The sequence below is a fragment of the Gopherus flavomarginatus genome, chromosome 18 (genome assembly GCF_025201925.1).
Source record: "Gopherus flavomarginatus isolate rGopFla2 chromosome 18, rGopFla2.mat.asm, whole genome shotgun sequence".
Lineage (NCBI taxonomy): Eukaryota > Metazoa > Chordata > Testudines > Testudinidae > Gopherus > Gopherus flavomarginatus.
The window spans coordinates 4277689-4303093 of NC_066634.1; the positions used below are offsets into that span (position 1 = coordinate 4277689).

Here is a 25405-nt window from a genome sequence, read left to right on the forward strand (position 1 = left end):
CACAAATTCTTTCTAGCTCTTTATTTGTTCTTCCCAGTTTTTCATTCATTTTTTTCTCATCTTTTATTCAGTCTCTGGTTCTTTCTGTTTTTTCACAAATTATTCCCAGTTTTTCAGTTCTCTGGTTCTGTCTAGTGCAGGGGTCGGCAAACTTTCAGAAGTGCTGGGCCGAATCTTCAGTTTTTCCCTCTGATTTAAGGTTTCGCGTGCCGGTCATACATTCGAATGTTTTCAGAAGGTCTCTTTCTAGAAGTCTGTAATATAGAACTAAACTATTGTTGTATGGAAAGTAAATCAGGTTTTTAAAAATGTTTAAAAAGCTTCATTTAAAATGAAATTAAAATGCCGAGACCACCGGAGCGGTGGCCAAGACTCGGGCAGCGTGAGTGCCACTGAGAATCAGCTCACGTGCCGCCTTCGGCACCTGTGCCATAGGTTGCCTGCTGCTCGTCTAGCGTTGCACAAATTCTTCGTCACTTTTTATTTGTTCTTCCCAGTTTTTCATTTGTTTTTTTCTAGCTTTTCGTTCATTCTCTCTAGTTTTTCGTTCGTTCTCTTGAGTTTGTCACCGTTTCCTTCTCGCTTTTTCCTGATGGGTATTTTCCATTTCTTTCTTGGTTCCCTGTGCCCCCAGCGCCCCATTACATCACCCCCTTGGCCCTGCTGTTCTGTGGCCAGGGTCAGCTGCCTCTCCCCCCCGCAGCATCAGCCCCAATCAGGGGCAGGAAGGGTGTAAATATTTAGATAGGAGCCACCTGGTGTAGGGGGAGGGCCGGGCCAAGTCATCCATCACCCCCTCACCCCCACCAGCCGTACCCCGCCCTGGCCTGACGCAGGATCGGATGCGGGGGATCGGAAGCGCATCCTGGAACGTGATGTGTGTGGGGAGCGGATATCTGGGATGGATGGAGGGTGTCGTCATGGGGGGTGGCTGGTTTCCTCATGAGATGGGCATGGTGGCAGCCAGAAGAGAACCCAGGAGTCCTGGCTCCCAGCCCCCTGCTCTACCCACTAGACCCAACTCCGCTCCCAGAGCCAGGCGAGAACCCAGGAGTCCTGGCCCCCAGCACCCCCACTCTAACCACTAGATCCCCCTCCCTGAGCCAGGAGAGAATCCAGGAGTCCTGGCTCCAGGCCCTTGTTTCTCAGTGCTGGGGTCCCCTATAAACAGCCCCTGCGCCCCCCCTCCACCCCTCCAGCTGCAGGGCATGTGACGGCACATTCCTTTTGGATGAGATAGAAATTGCAAGTCATCATTCCCAGAGCTGGGCGGGGGCGGGGGGGAGCTGGGGCCACATGCTGAGGGGGCCCTGGGGGCCCTGTCTCAGGAGGATGACCCTGGAGCCATTGGCTCGGGGGGGCCCTGGGAATGGGGGCTGGGTGGGTGCCTGGGGTCCAGGCTTGGGCGGGCCCTGGGCCCGTGGGTTAGGGGGGCCCTGGGGACATGGGCTGGAGGGGGCCGTGGGGATGCAGACTGGGTGGGTGCCTGGGGCCCCTGGCTCAGGGGTGGGCCCTGGGGACACAGGCTATGCAGGTGCTTGGGGGCGTGGGCTGGGGGGGCCCTGGGGCTGTGAGGTGCCTTGGGGACATGGGCTGAGGGAGTCCCTGGGGGCCATGGGTGGGAGGGGACCCTAGGTCCCATGGGTTGGGGGTCCTTGGGGACACGGGCTGGGGGGCCCTGGGGCCCATGGCTCAGGGAGGACCCTAGGGCCCATGGCTCGGGGGGGTGCCTGGGGACGTGGGTTGGGGGGGCCCTGGGGCCCCTGGCTCAGGGGGGACCCTAGGGCACCTGGCTCGGGGGGGGGCTTGGGGACATGGGCTGGGGCGGTGCCTGGGGACGTGGGCTGGGGGGGGCCCTGGGGCCCCTGGCTCGGGGGGGACCCTAGGGCCCATGGCTGGGGGGGTGCCTGGGGATGTGGGCTGGGGGGGGGGTCCTGGGGCTGGGGGGCTGCCTGGGGACGTGGCCTGGGGGGGACCCTGGGGCCCCTGGCTCGGGGGTGTCCGGGGGAGGGGCTGGAGGTTCCGTGCAGGCAAGTGGGAAGTTGCATCAGGCACTGGCTGGGCTCGGGCGGGGGGCAGCTGGGGTTGTGTTTGCCCTGGCCCGGCGCCCGCCCGGATCAGGCAGAGTCCCAGTGAAGCTGACCCCCCCGATGACACACACAAGCAAACACCAGCCGGTCTGGGCGAGCTGCGGCCCGGCCTGCGCGGCCAGTCATGGGTGCAGATGAGTCAGCAGAAGCCGGCGCGGGCCCCGAGCACCTGCAGGCCTCAGGCTGGGTCTCTAGTGCCCGGGGTGGGCACGGCACGGCTGGGGCAGTGGGACCCGGCGTGGGGCCCGTAGTGCCAGGGGTGGGCACGGCAGGGCTGAGACACGGGGACCTGGCATGGGGCCCGTAGTGCCAGGGGTGGGCACGGCAGGGCTGAGACACGGGGACCCAGTGTGGGGCCCGTAGTGCAGGGGGTGGGCACGGCAGGGCTGGGACCCGGGGACCCAGTGTGGGGCCCGTAGTGCAGGGGGTGGGCACGGCAGGGCTGGGACCCGGGGACCCGGCGTGGGGCCCGTAGTGCCATGGGTGGGCACGGCATGGCTGAGACACGGAGACCCGGCATGGGGCCCGTAGTGCCGGTGTGGGCACGGCAGGGCTGAGACTCGGGGACCCAGCATGGGGCCCGTAGTGCCGGGGGTGGGCACGGCAGGGCTGGGACCTGGGGACCCAACGTGGAGCCCGTAGTGCCAGCGGTGGGCACGGCAGGGCTGGGACCCGGGGACCCGGCGTGGGGCCCATAGTGCCAGGGGTGGGCACGGCAGGGCTGGGACCCGGGGACCTGGCGTGGGACCCGTAGTGCCAGGGGTGTGCACAGCAGGGCTGGGACCCGGGGACCCGGCGTGGGGCCCGTAGTGACAGGGGTGGGCACGGCAGGGCTGGAACCCGGGGACCTGGCGTGGGGCCCGTAGTGCCAGGGATGTGCACGGCAGGGCTGGGACCCGGGGACCCAGTGTGGGGCCCGTAGTGCCAGGGGTGGGCACAGCAGGGCTGGGACCTGGGCACACAGCATGGGGCCCGTAGTGCCAGGGGTGGGCACGGCAGGGCTGGGACCCGGGGACCCGGCATGGGGCCCGTAGTGCCAGGGGTGGGCACGGCAGGGCTGAGACACGGGGACCTGGCATGGGGCCCGTAGTGCCAGGGGTGGGCCCGGCAGGGCTGAGACACGGGAACCCGGCGTGGGGCCCGTAGTGCCGGGTGTGGGCACGGCAGGGCTGGGACCCGGGGACCCGGCGTGGGACCCGTAGTACCGGGGTGGGCACAGCACAACTGGGGTGTTGTGGTCCCGGCGTGGGGCCCGTAGTGCTGGGTGTGCGCATGGCTGGGACCCGGGGACCAGGCGTGGGACCCGTAGTGCCGGGGGTGGGCATGGCAGGGCTGGGACCCGGGGACCCGGCGTGGGGCCCGTAGTGCCAGGGGTGGGCATGGCAGGGCTGAGACCCGGGGACCCGGCGTGGGGCCCGTAGTACCAGGGGTGGGCACAGCAGGGCTGAGACACGGGGACCCGGCGTGGGGCCCGTAGTGCCAGGGGTGGGCACGGCAGGGCCGAGACACGGGGACCCGGCATGGGCCCCGTAGTGCCGGGTGTGCGCATGGCTGGGACCTGGGGACCCGGCGTGGGACCCGTAGTACCGGGGTGGGCACAGCACAACTGGGGTGTTGTGGTCCCGGCGTGGGGCCCGTGGTGCCGGGTGTGCGCATGGCTGGGACCTGGGGACCCGGCGTGGGGCCTGTAGTGCCAGGGGTGGGCACGGCAGGGCCGAGACACGGGGACCTGGCGTGGGCCCCGTAGTGCCGGGTGTGAGCATGGCTGGGACCTGGGGACCCGGCGTGGGACCTGTAGTGCCAGGGGTGGGCTCTGGGTACGTGCCCAAAGGGGAAGGTGAGTCAAGCCCACATAGGCTGCCTGTGCCAGGCCTGGGAACTGGGCATAGTTGGGCGCGTCCCTGCAGCCCAACCTTTGCCCCACTGGGCGCCCCCCTCCCTGGCCATGTGGAAAAGCCAAATATTTATATTTTCATCGGCTCTGTTTACAGTTTGAGAGCCAGGGAGCCGAACATCGCAGGCTGGGTTTGTGGGCAGAGAGAACCCAGGCGTCCGGGCTCCCAGCTTCCACCGCCCCCTCCCCCCCGGCTCTAACCCACGAGACCCCAGTCCCCTCCCAGAACCAGGGATAGGACCCATGAGCCCTGGCTCCCAGCTCTCCCCCTCCCAACCACCAGAACCCCCTCTCCACAATAAACTGATCCTGGTAACTGTACACAGGCGGCCGGATGTTGTGAGGCGTTTTTTAACACCCACCCACCCAGCGCAGGGCCCAGCCCCTCCAGCAGGGGGCGCCTGGGGGACACACACCCAGTGCAGGGCCTGTCCCCTCCAGCAGGGGGCGCCAGGGGCACACACAGCACAGGGCCCGTCCCCTCCAGCAGGGGGCGCCAGACACACACACAGAGCACAGGGCCCAGCCCCTCTAGCAGGGGGTGCTTGGGGGACACACACAGCACAGGGCCCGTCCCCTCCAGCGGGGGGCACCTGGGACACACACACACACACACACACACACACACAGAGCGCAGGGCCCGTCCTCTCCAGAAGGGGGCGCCAGGGACACACACACACACACACACACACACACGGACACACACACACACACACACACAGAGCGCGCAGGGCCCGTCCCATCCAGCAGGGGGCGCCAGGGGCACACACAGCACAGGGCCCGTCCCCTCCAGCAGGGGGTGCCAGACACACACACACAGCACAGGGCCCAGCCCTTCTAGCAGGGGGTGCTTGGGGGACACACACAGCACAGGGCCCGTCCCCTCCAGCAGGGCGCGCCAGGGACACACACACACACACACACACACACACACACACACACACACACGTAGATCGCAGGGCCCGTCCTCTCCAGCAGGGGGCGCCAGGGACACACAAACACACACACACAGAGCGCAGGGCCCGTCCCCTCCAGAAGGGGGCGCCAGGGACAGACACACACACACACACACACACACACACGCACAGAGCGCAGGGCCCGTCCCCTCCAGCAGGGGGTGCCAGGGACACACATACACACACACACACACACACACACACACACACACACACAGAGTGCAGGGCCCGGCCCCTCCAGCAGGAGGCGCCAGGGACACACACACACACACACACACACACACACACACACACACACACACACACAGAGCGCAGAGCCCGGCCCCTCCAGCAGGAGACACCAGGGACACACACACACACACACACACACAGAGCGCAGGGCTCGGCCCCTCCAGCAGGAGGCGCCAGGGACACACACACACACACACACACACACACACACAGCGCGCAGGGCCCGTCCCATCCAGCAGGGGGCGCCTGGGACACACACAGCACAGGGCCCGTCCCCTCCATCAGGGGGCGCCAGACACACACACACAGCACAGGGCCCAGCCCCTCTAGCAGGGGGTCCTTGGGGGACACACACAGCACAGGGCCCGTCCCCTCCAGCAGGGGGCGCCAGGGACACACACACACACCCCCCCACACACACACACACCCACACACACACACACAGAGCGCAGGGCCCGTCCCCTCCAGCAGGGGGCACCAGGGACGGACACACACACACACACACACACACACACACACACACACAGCACAGGGCCCAGCCCCTCTAGCAGGGGGTCCTTGGGGGACACACACAGCACAGGGCCCGGCCCCTCCAGCAGGGGTTGCCAGGGACACACACACACACACACACACACACACACACACAGTGCAGTGCCCGGCCCCTCCAGCAGGAGGCGCCAGGGACACACACACACACACACACACACACACACACACACACAGAGCGCAGGACTCGGCCCCTCCAGCAGGAGGCGCCAGGGACACACACACACACACACACCCACACACACACACACACCCACACACACACACAGAGCGCAGGGCCCGTCCCCTCCAGCAGGGGGCACCAGGGACGGACACACACACACACACACACACACACACACACAGAGCGCAGGGCCCGGCCCCTCCAGCAGGGGGTGCCAGGGACACACACACACACACACACACACACAGTGCAGTGCCCGGCCCCTCCAGCAGGAGGCGCCAGGGACACACACACACACACACACACACACACACACACACACACACACACAGAGCGCAGGACTCGGCCCCTCCAGCAGGAGGCGCCAGGGACACACACACACACACACACCCACACACACACACACACCCACACACACACACAGAGCGCAGGGCCCGTCCCCTCCAGCAGGGGGCACCAGGGACGGACACACACACACACACACACACACAGAGCGCAGGGCCCGTCCCCTCCAGCAGGGGGCGCCAGGGACACACACACACACACACACACACACACACACACACACACACACACACCCCGCAGGGCCCAGCCCCTCCAGCAGGGGGCGCCAGGGACACCCTCAGCACGGGGCCCAGCCTGCTCTGGGTGAGCACTTTTGGGCCCAAAGTCCCAATTCCCCAGGGATGAAATCATCGCGCACACGTGCCCCGAGGCTGGGCACAGCCACAGGCCTGAGTGAGCGACTGGGGCAAAGGGGAGGGTGATGCTCAAACCCAGGAGTCCTGGCTCCCCCCGTCCCCCAACTCTAACCACCAGCTCCTCTTCCCCCTCCCCAAGCCAGGGGAGAACCCAGGCGTCCTGGCTCCCCGACACAAGTGCCTATTCTCTGACCACTGGACCCCCATGTTCCCCTTCCCCCTAAGAACTCTGGTCCCACAGGGATGGGTGGGGGGTGAACCCCAAAAAACAGCGGGGGGCGCTGTGGATGGATAGATGGCAGCAGGAGTGTCTGGAGATGGGGGAGGGATGGTGTCATTGTGTTGGGGGACCCCCAAGGGAATAGGGGATGTAGACCCTGGAGAGATGGGGGGGATGAGCACCTGGACGGGGGTTCCGGAGGGACCCCCAAACGGATGGGGGAGCTGGTGACCTTAGGAGGAGGGCAGAATGGGAGTGCAAGGGACCCTGGAGGGGGGGATCCTGGAGGGATGCAGGAAATGGCAGGGTGTGGGGCTGGAGATCCTGAAGGGAGGGCTGGGGATGCCAGAGGGATGGAGACATGGGGACCCCAGGGGGCTGGGGACTCCAGATAGGAGATTGGGGAGGGATGGGGGGATGGGGATGCTGGGGACTCTGCGGGCTGGGGACCCCGGGGGGGAAGGACTCTGGGGGCTGGGGACCCCAGGGGGGAAGGACTCTGGGGGCTGGGAGGGAGGGACTGGAGACTAGGGAGCCCAGATAGGGGGTTGGGGACCTCCAGGGGGAGGGATGGGAGGATGGGCAGATGGTGGCTTGGGGACCCCGGTCGCCCCCCCGCTTCCCGATGTTGCATCAGGTTCTTTTCATGTGGCCGCCTCGGCGAGTCACTGACCGGAGCGGTCCCATGACTCAGGCAGGGGGATGGGGGGGGACCAGCCCGGGGGGATAAATAGGCGCCCAGGGGCCTCGCCAGGCTCAGAATAACGGGACCGACGATCTGCCAGAGACGGGCCGGGACCCCTCGCACGTCCCCCCGCACAGACCTGCCAAGGAAACACTCCCCCAGACGGTGCTGGAGCATTGCTGCTCTCGGACTCCTGGGTTCCCTCTCTGGCTCTGGAAGGGGAGCGAGGTCTAGTGGTTAGAGCAGGGGGCTGGAGTCCAGGACACCTGGGTTCTGTCCCTGGCTCTGGAAGAGGAGTGAGGTCTAGTGGTTAGAGCAGGGGGCACCAGAACACCTGGGTTCTTGCCCCAGTTTGGGCTCAGACCCGGCACTGCCTGTCAGCCCTCAGCATGTGGGGTGGCTCGACCCCCGTCCCGGCGGAGTCATGGCTGCTGCTGGCTGCCCTGATGTGGGGGACCCGGCCCCCCGCGCCCTCCCAGGCTGCCCCCCTGCAGAACTCCAGCCCCCTGTACCAGTTCGACGGGCAAGTTCGGCTCCGACACCTGTACACGGCCAACGCCCACACACAGCTGTACCTGGAGATCACCCCGCAGGGTGAGGTGCGCGGGGCCCCCGACCAGACCCCCTACAGTGAGTACCAGTGGGGTGACGGCAATGGTGGGGGGGCTGGGAGCCAGGACTCCTGGGTTCTCTCCCTGGCTCTGGGAGGGTAGTGGGAGCTGGTGGTTAGAGCAGGGGGCTGGGAGCCAGGACTCCTGGGTTCTCTCCCCGGTTCTGGGAAGGGAGTGGGGTCTGGTGGTTAGAGCAGGGGGGAGCTGGGAGCCAGGACTCCTGGGTTCTCTCCCCGGCTGTGAGAAGGGAATGGGGTCTGGTGGTTAGAGCGGGGGGGCTGGGAGCCCGGACGCCTGGCTTCCCTTGCTGACTTCACTCTGCCTCGGGTGCTGCAGGTCTGATGGAGATTAAGGCGGTGAAGCCTGGTGTGATCCGGATGCAGGCGATGAAAACGCTCCTGTTCCTGTGCATGGATCCCAGCGGGCATCTGCATGGGGCGGTGAGTGGAAACCCGGCAGCAGTGGGGCAGGGAGAGGGTCTGGGGGGTCAGCTAGACGGGATGGGGGACACAACCAGCTAAAGGGCCCATCCAGCCCTGCATCGCTCCCCCTCCCTGCCATCCTGGCTCTGGGAGGGGAGGGGGATCTAGTGGTTAGAGCAGGGGGGCTGGGAGCCAGGACTCCTGGGTTCTGTCCTGGCTCTGAGAGTGGAGTGGGGTCTAGTGGTTAGATAAGGGGGCTGGGAGCAAGGACTCCTGGGTTCTCCCCTGGGCTCTGGGAGGGAAGTGGGATCTAGTGGTTGGAGTGGGGGGCGGGCCTGGGAGCCAGGACTCCTGGGTTCTCTCCCCGGCTCTGGGAGGGGAGTGGGGTCCGGTGGTTAGAGCAGAGGGGGCTGGGAGCCAGGACTCCTGGGTTCTCCCCTGGGCTCTGGGAGGGAAGTGGGATCTAGTAGTTAGAGTGGGGGGGGAGGGCCTGGGAGCCAGAACTCCTGGGTTCTCTCCCTGGCTAGGGAGGGGAGTGGGGTCTAGTGGTTAGAGCACGGGGGGGCCTCGGACACAGCTGCTCACCTGCACCCCCATAATCCCCCTCCCCCACAGAGCTCCTATTCGGAAAAGGCCTGTAATTTCCGCGAGAAGGTGCAGCGTGATGGTTACAACCTGTACTTCTCCGAGAGCCACAAGGTCCCCGTTAGCCTGCGGCCCGCGGAGGGGCCCACCAGCCGCGGGCGCCCAGGCCCCCGTCTCTTCCACTTCCTGCCCATGGTCAGCCGGGTGCCGGTGGACCCCGTCCTGCTGGAATACGACTTCTACGGCGACCCACCCCTGGACGTGGAGTCCTCTGACCCCCTCAGCATGATGGGCCGCCTCACCCGAGTCCTGAGCCCGAGCTACATCTTCTGAGAGCCTGCACTCCTGGGTCCCCTGCCCGGCTCTGGGAGGGGAGTGGGGGCTAGTGGTCAGAGCAGGGGGGAGCTGGGAGCCAGGCCTCCTGGGTTCTCTCCCCGGCTCTGGGATTGATTTCCCCTGGACTGGGATCTGTGGATGCTGGCGCTGAGCAGCCTGAGGGAGACAGTGCTCAGTGGTCCCCGAGGTGCAACGTTATCGGTCCTCAGGGCCGACTCCCACCAGCTGTATTTCGTTCCTATTTTTCTATGTATTTAATAACTTATTTATTATTCCGATGGGTTTATTTATTGAGTGGGTTCATGGAATCCGGGGCAGGCGGGGGGGGGGGGGGAGATTCCTGTTATTTATTGGGGCATTGCTCCAGGACTGGCTATTTCGTGCGAGAGATTCCTGTTATTTATTGGGGCATTGCTCCAGGACTGGCTATTTCGTGCGAGGTCCGTGGTGGCTTCATGGCCAATGGCTTCAGAATAAACTGCTGTGTGGGCCAAAGGTGTCCTGGTCTCTGTGGGGGGAGGGCTGCGATTTCCGGGCGTGGAAACGGGAGTTTGGGGCAGGACGAACTGGTGGAAATGCGGCCGGGGGCAGGATTAGAAGTGGGTCCAGGGACCCATCTCGTGTGATGCAGCCCAGTGCCCCCTAGCTCTGCCCTGGGGCATTGGGGCCAGACCTGACTGCCAGGAGAAAGTGCCCCCTGCTGAGCCCCCTCCTCACTCCCCACAGCCAGCACCCCCTGCTGAGCCCCCGCCCCACTCCCCACAGCCCAGACCCCCAGAGCACCACCCTGGGGCACTGGGGCCAGACCTGCTGCCAGGGGAAAGCGCCCCCTGCTGAGCCCCCTCCTCGCTCCCCACAGCCCAGCGCCCCCTGCTGAGCCCCCCGCCCCACAGCCCAGCACCCCCTGCTGAGCCCCCGCCCCACTCCCCACAGCCCAGCCCCCCCTAGCACCGCCCTGGGGCATTGGGGCCAGACCTGACTGCCAGGGGAGAGCGCCCCCTACTGAGCCCCCGCCCTGCCTCCTGCAGCCCAGCACCCCCTGCTGAGCTCCCCGCCCCTCCCCACAGCCCCGTGCCCCCTGCTGAGCCCCCACCCTGCTCCCCACAGCCCAGCGCCCCCTGCTGAGCCCCCGCCCCACTCCCCACAGCCCAGCCCCCCCTAGCACCGCCCTGGGGCATTGGGGCCAGACCTGACTGCCAGGGGAGAGCGCCCCCTACTGAGCCCCCGCCCTGCCTCCTGCAGCCCAGCACCCCCTGCTGAGCTCCCCGCCCCTCCCCACAGCCCCGTGCCCCCTGCTGAGCCCCCACCCTGCTCCCCACAGCCCAGCGCCCCCTGCTGATCCCCCGCCCCGCTCCCCACAGCCCAGCCCCCCCTAGCACCGCCCTGGGGCATTGGGGCCAGACCTGACTGCCAGGGGAGAGCGCCGTCTGCTGAGCCCCCTCCTCGCTCCCCACAGCCCAGCGCCCCCTGCTGAGCCCCCACCCTGCTCCCCACAGCCCAGTGCCCCCTGCTGAGCCTTCCACCCTGTACCCCCACACCCCCTGCTGTTCCCGCCTCGCTCCCCGCAGCCCAGCTAGGGTGACCAGACAGCAAATGTAAAACATCGGGACGGGGAGCAGGGGGTAATAGGAGCCTATATAAGAAAAAGACTCAAAAATCGGGACTGTCCCTATAAAATCAGGACATCTGGTCACCCTAACCCAGCACCCCCTAAGCTAAGCGCCCCCCCCCCCCGCTCCCCGCAGCCCATCGCACCCTAGTGCCTCACTGGGGCATCAGGGCCAGCCTGACCCCTAGAGGTGAGCACCCCCTGCTGGGATCCCCCTCTCCCTGCACCCAGCGTGCTGACACCCAGTGGCCAGCTGGGATAGCGCGTGACATTTCCACACGTGCTGCCGCCTCCGTAGTGGCCCAGCCGCCCCAGGCCCTCGGCCGCGCGGGGAGGAAAGCACAGGGCTGCCCAGAGGATTCAGGGGGCCTGAGGTCTTTGGCGGCAGGTCCCAGGGAGGAAGGACCCCCCGCTGCTGAACTGCTGCTGAAGACCTGGAGCGGAAGACGCTCTGGGGGCCCGGGCCCTGCAAAAGTTTTCCGGGGCCCCCGGAGCGAGTGAAGGACCCTGTGGGGGACCCTGCGGGGCCCGGGGCCTGGAGCAAATTGCCCCTTTTGCCCCTCCCCTCTGGTGTTTCTCCAGCTCAGCTAAGCCCAAACTACGTTTAAAACGAGCAGGTTGGGGAACTCCAGTTTCAATGCCAGGGTGTGGCCCCGCTCCCGGGGCTCCGGGACACCTGCTGGGGTCGGGGTCTCCACATGCCCCCTCACATCCGATCTCCTAGCGCCAGAATCTCAGACCGTGGATCAGAAATGGCTCCGTGTTTGCACTCGGAAGACACCGGGGTGCCCCAGCATAACGCCAAGCGGCTGGCCCTGGGCTGGATCTTGTGGCCCAGCACGTCCCACTCCATCGGGGCCTTCCAGGAGTAGCCAGTGTCCAGTGTTGTGTAACTTCAATCTTTGGGCTCTTTCCCCGTGCCTGCTCTAACCACTAGACCCCGCTCCCCTCCCAGAGCCAGGGAGAGAACCCAGGAGTCCGGGCTTCCAGGCCCCCCCCACTCTAACCACTAGACCCCACTGCCCTCCCAGAGCTGGGGAGAGAACCCAAGAGTCCTGGCTCCAAGCCCCTCCTGCTCTAACCACTAGACCCCCCCTCCCCTCCCCTCCCCTCCCAGAGCCAGGATGGCACGGAGGGGGAGCGATGCAGGGCTGGATGGGCCCTTTAGCTGGTTGTGTCCCCCTGTCCCATCTAGCTGACCCCCCAGACCCTCTCCCTGCCCCACTGCTGCTGGGCTTCCGCTCATCGCCCCATGCAGATGCCCGCTGGGATCCGTGCACAGGAACAGGAGTGTTTTCATCGCCTGCATCCAGATCACACCAGGCTTCACCGCCTTAATCTCCATCAGACCTGCAGCACCCGAGGCAGAGTGAAGTCAGCAAGGGAAGCCAGGCGTCCGGGCTCCCAGACCCGCTCCTCTGCTCTAACCACTAGACCCCATTCCTCTCCCACAGCTCGGGAGAGAACCCAGGAGTCCTGCCTCCCAGTCCACCCCCCTGCTTAACCACTAAACACCACGTCCCTTCCAGTTCCAGGAGAGAACCCAGGAGTCCTGGCTCCCAGCTTCCCCTCCACTCCCCTCCCAGAGCCGGGGAGATAACTGAGGAGTCCTGGCTTGCCTATTTCATGCAGAGACCTGCTCATGTAGAACTGATACATGAAATTGTTTTTAATTTATTAATGTAACTTCTGTTCACCATCCACACTACACTTGCCTACACTGTAACTTCTGTTCCATATTGGAATTCAAACCCCATTTTAAAACGCTCACTCCATTTTGTAAAAGCCTCCTCCAACCTTCATTTGTGCAGACCCTGCCGTAATCTTATTAGTTAGTTTAGATGTGTGACTGAGGTATGGACGGATGACGGAATCAACCTCCAGCCCCAGCCTGTCCTGATGAGATAAAGGTCAAACCCCACCGGCTGAAGACCTAGACAACAGCCCTAAACAAAGTAAGAAGCATCCACCCTAAAAAGAAAAGGACAAAAGAATAACAGAAGGAAGATCAAAGCCCAGGTTCAAGGCTGAAAGTCAGGCCTGCAATTGACGGGTGATCAGTCCAAACCCAGAGGCAGCGTGACACAGCAAGACCTATGGACTTTGAATCCAAACTGAAAGCCTATAAAAAAGAAGGGTGAGATGAGAGACTTTGGGTAACATTCTGCTGCCAACATGGAAGGACATCGGTGCAGGCCCAGCAGAGACCCAGCTCGTCCTTGCGCCCGGCTTTCCTGGCCAGTTACCGCCACGAGCTACCAACCCAAGCTGCAAACTCGAGCCACGAACTCAAGCGATCTTCAGGACTGGTAACTGTGCAGCTGCTGCAGAACATCTGATGGGTGTGTGTGTGTGTGTATAGGTATTAGGTATACTGTGTGTGTATAAGAATTAAGATATTAGTTATTAGTCATAAATCAAATTGTTATCATAATAACTGTGGTATCTTTGTCTTGCCCCCTGAAAAGATCCTGTGTCGTTTTGTCCGTACAACACTCACACACCTAATGCCCTACCCTCCATGCCTGGCATGGCAAGCCCCAGGGCCATGTGCTAGGGAGAGGCAGGCAGGGCTAGGCAGGGCCAGGGGCAGTGGCTGGGTTAACGTTTAAGCATTGATAAGCATGAAACAGGAAACAATCGGCTGACGCAGAGTCAGAGGGAGCTGCCCCGGAACTGGAGCTGTGCCGGGAAGCCCAGCGGAGAGCAGGCGGGAGCAGCCGCCCCTGGTGCCCACCCCACTAAGGTAAGAAGAGGAGAGATCCCCTGCCTAGAAACTGTCCTGGCCTGTCTCTGACCAAAGATATCGACCCTCCTGCCCAGCTGGCTCCAACCCCAGCCCTGTATCCACCCACTTACTCTTCCCCCTCCGCAATCCTCTAACAACTCATCCAACCATCCATCCGCCCATCCTCAGAGCCAACCCTCTGTCTACCCCTCCATCCGTCCATCCCCAGACCCAACCCCTTGGTCTATCCATCCATCCCCACCCCTCTATCCAGCCCTCCATGCATCTATCCATTCCGAACACATTATCTACCCTTCTGTCCATCCATCCATCCATTCCCAACCTTCTATCTGCCCCTCCATCCATCCATTCCTCCCCATCCCCAATCCTCTATCGACCCACCTAGCCATCCTTTCTCATGCTCATCCTTCTATGTACCCATCCATCCATCCATCCATCCATCCATCTACTCATCCACTCCCATCCTTCCATCCATCCATTCCCAACTTTCTATCTACCCATCCATCCATTCATCCACAACCTTCCATAGAATCATAGAATCATAGACTTTAAAGTCAGAAGGGACCATTATGATCATCTAGTCTGACCTCCTGCACAGTGCAAACTACAGAATCTCACCCATCCATTCCAGTATCAAACCTGTGTCTGAGCCACTGAAGTCCTCAAATCATGGTTTAAAGACTTCAAGGTGCAGAGAATCTTCCAGCAAGTGACCAGGTGATAGTTTGGGAGATCAGGCATTCACTTTGCCAAAGCCATCCTCAATATTGGCTGTTGATGGTAGACGTGCTTATGTGACAGGGCAAGGCCAGATGGCTATAGGAAAGTATTGGGAGACAGATATATGAGGCCCAGGCTAAACAAATCCATGTTACCAGGGTAAGCAAATGGCAGTTGCTCCAGGTCAATTAAGACACCTGGGGCCAATTAAGATCCTTCCAGAAAGCAGTGAAGATAGCTAGGTTGATTGGGACACCTGAAGCTAATCAGGGGCTGTCTGAAACTAGTTAAAAGCCTTCCAGTTAGTCAGGTGGGGGCGCGATTCAGGAATGGTAGGAGGAGGCCATGCTGCTCGAGAAACTAGGCAGCACAAACCCTGTCCAGCACAGGGGAGGAAGCCCTGAGGTAAGGGTGAAGTAAATGGTGAGGAAGTGGGCCGGGGGAGGTGCTGCTGCAGGGAAGTGGTCCAGGGAATTGTACCTGTCTTGTTTCAAAGTCAGCTACCAAGGGTTGCTGCTATTAGGGTCCCTGGGCTGGAACCCAGAGTAGAGAGTGGGCTGGGTTCCCTTCTTTCCTCCCCAATTAATCACAGAGACTGTGATGCAACAGAGACTGCAAGGGAGGGTTGTTTCTTCCCACTTCCCTTGCTGGCTTATGATGGAAATGGCTCAGCAGGCTGTGACCCTTGCCCTTAGGGAAAGAAGGACTATGTGGAAGGTCACAGTGAGTCTTTGAAGCCAGCATAATCCGCCTGGAAGCGCGGGACCCACTGAGACAAGGTTGGGGCTTTGCCATCCATCCATCCCCATCCTTCTATCTATCCATCCATTCATCTACCCATCCACTCCCATACTTCCATCCATCCATTCCCAACTTTCTATCTGCCCCTCCATCCATCCATTCCTCCCCATCCCCAATCCTCTATCTACCCACCTAGCCATCCTTTCTCATGCTCATCCTTCTATCTACCCATCCATCCGTCCATTCATCTACTCATCCATTCCCATCCTTCCATCCATCCATTCCCAACTTTCTATCTTCCCATCCATCCATCCATAACCTTCCATCCATCCATTCCCAACTTTCCATCCATCCATCCCCATCCTTCTATCTACCCATCCATCCATTCATCTACCCATCCACTCCCATACTTCCATCCATCCATCCATCCATTCCCAACTTTCTATCTGCCCCTCCATCCATCCATTCCTCAATCCTCTATCTATCCACCTAGCCATCCTTTCTCATGCTCATCCTTCTATCTACCCATCCATCCATCCCCATCTTTCTATCTACCCATCCATCCATCCCCATCCTTCCATCCATCCATCCATCCCCAACCTTCCATCCATCCACCTCTCCATCTACCCTTCCCCAGCCACAACCCGTCTGTCTAACTCTTCATCCATCCATCCGTCCATCTGTCCTTTCATGTCCCCATTTCCAGCCCCCTTCGTCCATCCGTCCCCATACCCAACCCTTCGTTTCCCCTTTCCCCCTGTCAGAGTCCAGACTCAGGACTCACAATTGGTCAGACCACTCTGTTTCATTAGCACAGCGCTCTGCTAATACACCCAGATAACGTGAGCGCCATGCAAGACCCACACTACCTTATTTTATACAGATAAAAAGGGCACAAACTTAACAAGAGGACAAATTGACAAGTTTACCACAGACCAGACACACATAGTTAATTTCCTTACTAACTTTTACCAATCTCCAGTTAATGTTCCACCATTAGCTTATGTGGATTCATCGTTTATGCCTTAATGTTTCTCTTCCTAACACTTGTATTTCAACATTCCTCATTTCTGCTTAAAGGTACATACAGCATTTCTTTAATCCTTTCTGTTTGTACAATATAATTCATTCTACTTTCACACACCCATCCAGCCTTCCCCATTCCAACCTTCCATCTAGCTACCCGCCGATCCACCCAGCTACTCCCCTACCTGTGCTGCCCGTTGGAATGATTAATCGTATTGGAAATGACTAATAGTAATATGGGAAATCACCAAACGCCAATTGAATCATAAATTCCTGCATTAAATCCAAAGGCCAAACGGAGCTTTACGTAGTTGCTCTCAGCGTGCTAAGCAGCCTAAAAAGAAGCAGTTACCATCCCCCAGCTATGTAGCACACCTTCCCATCGCTCCAACCATCCTCCAATGCTCTTATCCTGGCAGAAGTTGGTCACTAAACTTCTGGATACTTAGATTAATCAATGAGGATCTAAAGTTCTTTCTCCCTCTCCCCCCCACAGGGCAGGACTTCTGCTTCTCAGAGCCATGAAGCTATTGCACTTCTGGGTCTCTTTCCGGCCATCCCTCTTCATTACTCTTTGCCTGCTGGTTATCCTGATGGCCTCCGCCTTAGTATGCCTGGACAGCCAGTTCCCCATCCTCAGGTGGAGGAACCCCTTGCTCAATGACCCAGGGCAGAGTCCATCTGCCCCCTTCAAGGAGCAGGGCATGTGGACCGTGAACTCTGCTGGGCGCCTGGGGAACCAGATGGGGGAATACGCCACCCTCTATGCCCTGGCCAAGATGAACAGACGTCAGGCCTACATCCTCCCGGAGATGCACCAGCAGCTGGCGCCGCTCTTCCGCATCACCCTGCCCGTGCTCTCCAGATTCATGGCTTCGAGGATCCCGTGGAAGGACTATGAGCTCCACGACTGGATGACGGAGGAGTACAGGCACATCGAGGGGAAATACGTCTGGCTCACGGGCTACCCCTGCTCCTGGACCTTCTACCACCACCTCCGGCAGGAGATCCTCCAGGAATTCTCCTTCCATGACCATGTCAAGGAGGAGGCCAACCGGTACCTGGCCGGGCTGCGCGGGCAGCGCCGGAATGTGACCTACGTGGGCGTGCACGTCCGGAGGGGGGACTACGTCCGGGTGATGACCAAGAAATGGAAGGGGGTTGTGGCAGACAAGGCCTACCTGGAGAAGGCCATGGGCTATTTCCGGGCCAAGTACCAGGAGCCGGTCTTTGTGGTGACCAGCAACGGGATGGAGTGGTGCCGGGAGAACATCGACATCTCGCGAGGGGATGTGTATTTCTCGGGGGATGGGAAGGAGTCATCGCCGGGGAGGGACTTTGCTCTCTTGGCCCATTGCAACCACACGATCATGACCATCGGGACCTTCGGCATCTGGGCCAGCTACCTGGCTGGGGGGGAGACTGTCTACTTGGCTAACTACACCCTTCCTGATTCCCACTTCCTTGAGATATTCAAGCCCTGGGCCACCTTCCTGCCCGAGTGGATCGGGATTGACGCTGATCTCTCCCCGCTGCAGAGTGGAACATCTGGCTAAAGGAGCTCAGCCAATGGGATCCACCCACCATCGCTTGGCCGATCGGCCCAGGATTGGTCAGATCCTCAAGGCTGTGGCCTACTACTGATCTGATAGTAATGTTCAGAGTGATGGTGTATGGAGGTCAGGATGCCAGGGTTCTCTTCCTGGCTCTGAGAGGGAAGTGGTGCCTAGTGCTTAGAGCAGAGAGGGCTGGGAGCCAGGAAACCTGGGTTCTCTCCCTGGCTCTGAGAGGGGAGTGGTGCCTAGTGGTTAGAGCAGGGAGGGCTGGGAGCCAGGACGCCTGGGTTCTCGGCCCAGTTCCAGTGGTGAGTTCAGGCGACCGGGGATGCTGGCCGCGGGGCGGTGGAGGTTGTCCAGGACGACTATGACTCTGAGCTGTTTTGCGAATGTGGTTTTGTTACAAGAGACAAATAAACTCGCTCAGGGTTGAGCTGGCCAGGCTCAGAACCCCTCAGGGAAGCCATGTCCTCGCCCCCACCTCCCCACCAAACATGGGCTCCTGGCTTCTCTCCCCATTCTGGGGTGGGCACTGGGGGTCAAGAGCGGAGAACTAGGGGCTGAACAAGTGCAGCAGGAAAAGGAAAAGCCTCGTGCCCCATTCCTTGCCCCCCTGAGCCAGCCAGTCCCCTCACACCCTCTGGCCAGGGCCCAGCGGACAGACGGGTCCCAGAAACTCCAAGCTGCTCTGTTTTCAGGTGGCGAGGAGCTGCGGGGGGTGACGTGGGCGGTGGCTGAAGGAGGGGAGGGGGGATGGGGACATGCTCAGACCTGGGGTGGCACGAGGGGGCGCTGGGCTGCAGGGGGCCCAGCAGGGGGCGCTCTCCCCTGGCAGGCAGGGCTGGCTCCAGGGGGCGCTAGGGGCGAAGGAAGGATCTCGTCACCTGAGGCTGGCGGGGGAGGATTTGGGCATCACCCAGCTGACCAGGGGCTGCAGCCGGGCCTCATGTGGCCATAGGGGCTCTGCACTCACTCCCAACCCGCAGCCCCTTGCTAGCCCAGCCCAGTCCTGACCCCATTTCCCGCCCGGGGTGGGGGTGAGACCAGATTGACACCGGGGCGGGGGCTGAGTTCAGGACACTCCAGCTGGTAACCTGGGCTGGGGATCCCATGGAGGGGGGGACACTGACCCCTAGTGGCCACAGTGACCAAGCTCTACCCAGCTCCACCCCCTGCAGTCGTGTCATCTTGCTACCCTATAGCCCCCCCACATACCCCGATAGCCCCCAGTTAGCTACCCCCGAGCCCCCATTATCCCCATAGCCCCCACTAGCTGCCCCATAGCCCCCCAAAACCCCATAGCCCCCCAAAACCCCATAGCTCCCAGCTAGCCCCATAGCCCCCAGCTAACCCCATACACTCCCATCTCTCACTCGCCAGGCTCCAGCCATTACAAAGCCCAGGATCTGCTCACAGGCAGCTCTCAGCTCCCTGGGCGCTCCGAGGACGTCGGCCTGTTGCTTTCCTCCCCGCACAGCCGAGGGCCTGGGGCGGCTGGAAGTGTCACGCGCTGTCCCAACTGGTCACTGGGTGTGAGCACACTGGGGTGCAGGGAGAGGGGGATCCCAACCGGGGGGGTCTCCCCTAGGGGTCTTGGCTGCCAGATTGCAGCACTAGGGGGCGCTGGGCTGCGGGGAGCGGGGCAGGAGGCTTGTGGGACTGTTCTTAAAGTTTTCTCTGAATACTGTGTGGGTGCCTCAGTTTCCCCCATGCGTCTCTGTGACGGAGCAGGGAGAAGGGTGGCCTGACCTGGGAATGGCGTCCAGTTTTGCTGGGACTGTCTGCCTGGGGGATGGGCTGGCAGGGGGGTGATTTCACTTGAGGGATGATACATGCACCAGGAGGGGGAGGGTTGGGCCAGGTGACACCTTTGTCCAGGTGTCATCTGCCCCCCGCCCGGCTCAGGGTACAGCAGTGAGTCTCAAACTTTTTTGCTGGTGACCCCTTCACACTGCGAGCCTCTGAGTGAGACACCCCCCTGCCCCCATCAATTAAACACACTGTTTTATACATTTAACACCATTATAAATGCTGGAAGCAAGCAGAGTGTGGGGTGGAGGTTGACCGCTCATCACGCCCCCTGTAATGACCTCGTGACCCCCGAGGGGTCCCGACCCCCAGTTTGAGAACCTCTGGGTTACAAACTCAGGCATTGTCCCTCAAGTGAAGTCACCCCCTGCCATCCCACTCCCCATGCAGACAGTCCCAGCAAAACTAGACATTCCCAGGTCAGGATGTCTCGAATCTCTGGGTGGTGGGATAAGGGGGTGTGGTTGTTGCAGAGCCCTAGGCAGGTGTGATGGTGTCTGCACAGAGAATGGCTGACGTCCTGTCTCCTGGTAACTGATGGCCTGGGCCCCCTCTCTGCAAAGGTGCCAACTGAAGGGGCTGGAGAACAAAGGGATCTGGTGGCCTCCTGGCCTGGGAGAGGGACACAGGCCAGAGGAGGCAGCTGGAGGGAGTGAGAGTTTGGAGCCCGCTGGGGAAATGTGGGGGAGCAAGATGGGGTCCTGGTCTCTGTACCTACAAGCTCTGTTTTGGGCTGTTCCTGTCGGCTAATAAACCTCTGTGTTACTGGCTGGCTGAGGGTCACGTCTGACTGTGGAGTGGGGGTGCAGGACCCTGTGGCTTCCCCAGGACCCCGCTGGGCGACTCACTGTGGGAAGCGCACAGAGGGGCAGAGGATGCTGAATGCTCCAAGGAGAGACCCAGGAGGTGAAGCCGTGTGAGCTTCTTGCCCTGAACAAGTCTGCTCCAAGGGAGAGGAGGCTCCCCAAAGTCCTGCCTGGCTTGGTGGGCAGCAGTTCCAGAGCATCGCCCGGGGACTCCGTGACAGGGCTCAGCAGGGGGCGCTGGGTTGTGGGGAATGGGACGGGGGCTTAGCAGGGGGCGCTGGGCTGTGGGGAGCGGGGTGGGGGGCTCAGCAGGGGGTGCTGGGCTGTGGGGTAGGGCCTCAGCAGGGGCCGCTGGGCTGTGGGGAGCGGGGCGGGGGCTCAGCAGGGGGCGCTGGGTTGTGGGGAGTGGGACGGGGGCTCAGCAGGGGGTGCTGGGCTGTGGGGAGCGGGATGGGGGCTCAGCAGGGGGCTCTGGGCTGTGGGGTGGGGGCTCAGCAGGGGGCGCTGGGCTGTGGGGAGCCAGGCGGGGGCTCAGCAGGGGGCGCTGGGCTGTGGGGAGCAGGGCAGGGGCTCAGCAGGGGGCTCTGGGCTGTGGGGCGGGGGCTCAGCAGGGGGCGCTGGGCTGTGGGGTGGGGGCTCAGCAGGGGGCGCTGGGCTGTGGGGAGCCAGGCGGGGGCTCAGCAGGGGGCGCTGGGCTGTGGGGAGCCAGGCGGGGGCTCAGCAGGGACCACTGGGGTGTGGGGAGCGGCGCGGGGGCTCAGCAGGGGACGCTGGGCTGTGGGGTGGGGGCTCAGCAGGGGGTGCTGGGCTGTGGGGAGCGGGGTGGGGGCTCAGCAGGGGGTGCTGGGCTGTGGAGTGGGGGCTCAGCAGGGGGTGCTGGGCTGTGGGGAGCGGGGCAGGGGCTCAGCAGGGGGCGCTCTCCCCTGGCAGTCAGGTCTGGCCCCAATGCCCCAGGGCGGCACTAGGGGGCGCTGGGCTGCATCGCACAAGATAGGTCCCTGGACTCACTTTTAATCCTGCCCCCGGCCGCATTTCCATTAGTTCGTCCTGCCCCAAACTCCCTTTTCCACCCCCAGAAATCGCAGCCCTTGTAGAACTGAGAAATGAAATTGTTTTTAATTGTTCACTTTATTAATGTAACTTCTATTCACCGTTCACTACACTTGTCCACACTGTACCTTCTGTTCACTGTTTGCCATATTGGAATTCAAACCCCATTTTAAAACGCTCACTCCATTTTGTAAACGCCTCCTCCAACCTTCATTTGTGCAGACCCTGCTGTAATCTTATTAGTTTAGTTTAGATGTGTGACTGAGGTGTGTATGGATGACGGAATCAACCTCCAGCCCCAGCCTGTCCTGATGAAATAAAGTTCAAACCCCACCGGCTGAAGCTGCAGACAAGAGCCCTAACAAAGTAAGAAGTGTCCACCCTAAAAAGAAAAGGTACAATAGAAGGAAGATCAAAGCCAGGTCCCGGGCTGAAAGTCACGCCTGCAATTGATCAATCACCAAACCCAGAGGCAGTGACACAGCAAGACCTATAGACTCTGGATTCAAACTAAAGCCTACAAAAAGGATGGGCAAGATGGGAGACCTTGGAGGGTAACACTCTGCTGCCAACATGGAAGGACATCGGTGCAGGCCCAACAGAGACACAGCTCGTCCTTGTGCCCAGCTTTCCTGGCCAGTTACCGCCACGAGCTACGAACCCAAGCTGCAAACTCGAGCCACGAACTCAAGCGATCTTCAGGGCTGATAACTATGCAGCAGCTGCGGAACATCTGATGGGTGTGTGTGTGTGTGTGTGTGTGTATAGGTATTAGGTATAATGTGTGTGTATAAGGATTAAGATATTAGTTTTTAGTCATAAATCAAATTATTATCATAATAAATGTGGCATCTTTTTCTTGCCGCCTGAAAAGATCCTGCGTAGTTTTGTCTGTACAACACCCTCCCCGCCCAGAGACCAGGCCACCCAGGCTGGCTTTGGCCCACACAGCAGTTTATTTTGAAGCCATCGGCCACAAACCCCACGCAAAATAGCCAGTCCTGGAGCAATGCCCCAATAAATAACAGGAACTGTCTGAATCTGCCCTTTGATGGCGCTGTGTGTCGGGGACCATCGTCTGCCGTGGGTCGGTCAGCGCCAGCCTCAACATCCAAACATCCAGTGAAAATCTGTCTCAGAGCTGGGGAGAGAACCCAGGAGTCCTGCCTCCCAGCCCTTCCCCCCTCCCCGCTCTAACCACTAGACCCCACTCCCTGCCTGAGCCATGGAGCGAGCCCAGGTGTCCTGGTTCTTTATTTCATGCTGGGCCTCATGCCCACCCCTCATTCCCCACCCTCCTGGCCTGGCGTGGCGATCCCCATGGTGTGTCCCTGGGGCATGTGCCAGGGAGGTGGGTGGAGCAAGAAAGGGTGAGTCAGGCCTGGGAGTAGCTGTCTGGATTAATATTTAAGCGCCGATAACAGTCGAAGAGGAAATAAATGAGTGAGGCAGTGTCAGTCGGAGACGGAGCCGTCTGGGGGAAACCGAACAGGAGCGGCTGCCGCTGGCGCCGGGACCCAAAACCCACCTCACTAAGGTAAGAAGGGGGAGATACCCTGCCTAGAAATGTCCTGGCCTCTCTCTGACCAAAGATATCGACCCCTCCAGCCCTCCATCTGTCCAGCCCAACACCGAACTCTTTAGCCTTAAATAACCCACTCACGCACCCACTAATCCATCCCAATTCCTCTTCATGCACTTCTCCCGACCCGTCCAGCCTCCCATCCCCCCTTCCACCCCATCCCTCCATCCTCCCATCCCCCATCTACCCTTCTCCCCATCCATCCATCCCTCCATCCATCCTCCCATCCCCCATCTACCCTTCTCCCCATCCATCCATTCCCCCATCTACCCTTCTCCCTATCCATCCTCCATCCATCCTCCCATCCCGCATCTACCTTTCTCCCCATCTGGAATGATACTGGTTCTAGTGGGACCCAACTGAGGGTGCCAATTCAGGACAAATTGCTTAAAGTCACAGACCAAGGCTGGGGTTCCTTCACACACCACAGCAAACCAAGCCAGCCAGCCAGAGAGGACTTTGGTCTCAATCCACCGGCTAACCATAAATGACACAAGCAATTCCCTCAGATACTCCTATTTTCCAGTATCACCACCAGTGCCACTTGTTATGGGGACGAATGGTTATGAAAACCAACACCCCAGTAAAAGAAAAAAAGGTTCTCCTGATTCCAAAGGACCAAGCCCCAGACCCAGGTCAATGTACAAGTCAGATCTTACCCACAAATCACGCTGTTGCCAATCCTTTAGAATCGAAAATCTAAAGGTTTATTCATAAAAAGAAAGAAATATAGATGAGAGCTAGAACTGGTTACATCGAATCAATTCCATACGGTAATGACACAGTTCTTGGTTCAGGCTTGTAGCAGTGATGGAGTAAACTGCAAGTTCAAATCAAGTCTCTGGAGAACATCCCCACCTGGATGGGTCATTCAGTCCTTTGGTCAGAGCTTCAGTTTGTAGCAAAGTCCCTCCAGAGGTAAGAAGCAGGATTGAAGACCAGATGGAGGAGCTGCAGCTGCTTTTTATAGTCTCCTGCCATGGGGTCTCTGCTTTCTTTGTCCCAAAGACAAGCTGCCCATCACATGGGGTGGAAAAACTTCAGCGTTCTGTCCAGAGGCATGTCCCTGCCTGCCTTGCTGGGCCATCAAGCAGGCTGGCAGAGCTGACACCAACTTGTCTGGGGTGTCATCCAAAAGCAGAGCCCAAGTTTGAAATATGGACAGTCTAGAGCCAATACTTATAACTTTAAATACAAAAATGAGACACGCACCCAGGCAGCAGAACCAGAACCGATCCCAGTAATAGTCCAGCATCCATATTCAGGGTGACTCCGGTCAACGACTGGGGATCTCAATCCTTGTGGCTTAAGGTTTCCCCCTCTTGAAACCGAAAGCAGATCAGAGACGAAGCAGGATCCTGTCCCAGGGTTTTTATACGTTTCCAGCAGCCTTTCGGCCTGGGAAAACAAGCAGTTCAACTCTCCTTCTCCCAAACATCCTGGCAATTAGCACAGGGGGATTTACCCATTACCCAGCGCAGACGCCGGTAGCGCGACCTTCCAGGAGACAGAGACAATAATACGAGTTCCCTCAAGTGTATTCCTAAATGTTCATGTTCCTTTTTGGATCGTTGAATCCAAGCTATAGCAATAGACGAGCCTTGTTTGCTGGCACCCCAAGCCCCGAGCAAACAGCTCCCCTTCTGCCTCGGCCACTTCCTCACACCTTCTACCTCTAACAACGCAGGTTTCCTTTCAAAGCTCTGTTCATTCACCTGTCTTCCTTACCAGCCTCTACAGTTCCGCCATGGGCCAGGTCAGCCTGTGAGTTCAACAACTCTTCCGGGCCCTGTCACCTTTCAACGAGATATTATATATACTAGTAACGTCACCCCCCCAGTGCGAAATTGATGCAGGAAGGGATGATACAGACATCACTGCCTGCATCCCAAGAGTTCCCCATCCTGGGTTCTCTCTCACTACAGCTAGTACTGGGTTAGCAGCCGTATCCGCGCATAACAGAAATGGTTTAGCAAAGTCACGTTCAATAACGTGATTGAATCTCTTTACAAACTCAAGGTAAAAGTTGGTTAGCACAATAGTGGATTGGAACTGCTCTTGCTGTGTGGTTCCTGTATGTCTCACATGATCTTGCCAAGAGCTAAGGAACAGAGCTACTTGATCCATACAAGCTCTGGAAAACATTTGGAACCCAATTAACATCAAGTCAGTGTAGATATTAGTGTTGTCCATAGTACAGGAATCTTGGCATTTAGCTGTGAAAGCAATGTGGCAGTGTGCCTCAGTTTCCCTGTTCATACAGCACATCAGGTCTGGAATGGCTTGTCCCCTGTGAAAAGTTCCAAGACTGTTTACA

The 25405-nt window shown here is 60.2% G+C and overlaps 2 protein-coding genes across 2 annotated transcripts; both read left to right on the top strand.

Moving 5' to 3' along the window:
- The first annotated feature begins 7798 nt into the window (after positions 1-7798).
- Positions 7799-9693, top strand: FGF21 (fibroblast growth factor 21). The gene is made up of 3 exons (XM_050927746.1): positions 7799-8116; positions 8434-8537; positions 9135-9693. Exons 1-3 carry the CDS (start codon positions 7876-7878, stop codon positions 9435-9437), a joined length of 648 nt encoding a protein of 215 aa, XP_050783703.1. The 5' UTR covers positions 7799-7875; the 3' UTR covers positions 9438-9693.
- A 7113-nt stretch (positions 9694-16806) lies between these two features.
- LOC127036645 (galactoside alpha-(1,2)-fucosyltransferase 2-like) lies at positions 16807-18011 on the top strand. Its single transcript, XM_050927730.1, has one exon. The coding sequence runs from the start codon at positions 16807-16809 to the stop codon at positions 17839-17841; it is 1035 nt and encodes a 344-aa protein (XP_050783687.1). The 3' UTR covers positions 17842-18011.
- Positions 18012-25405: the final 7394 nt, after the last annotated feature.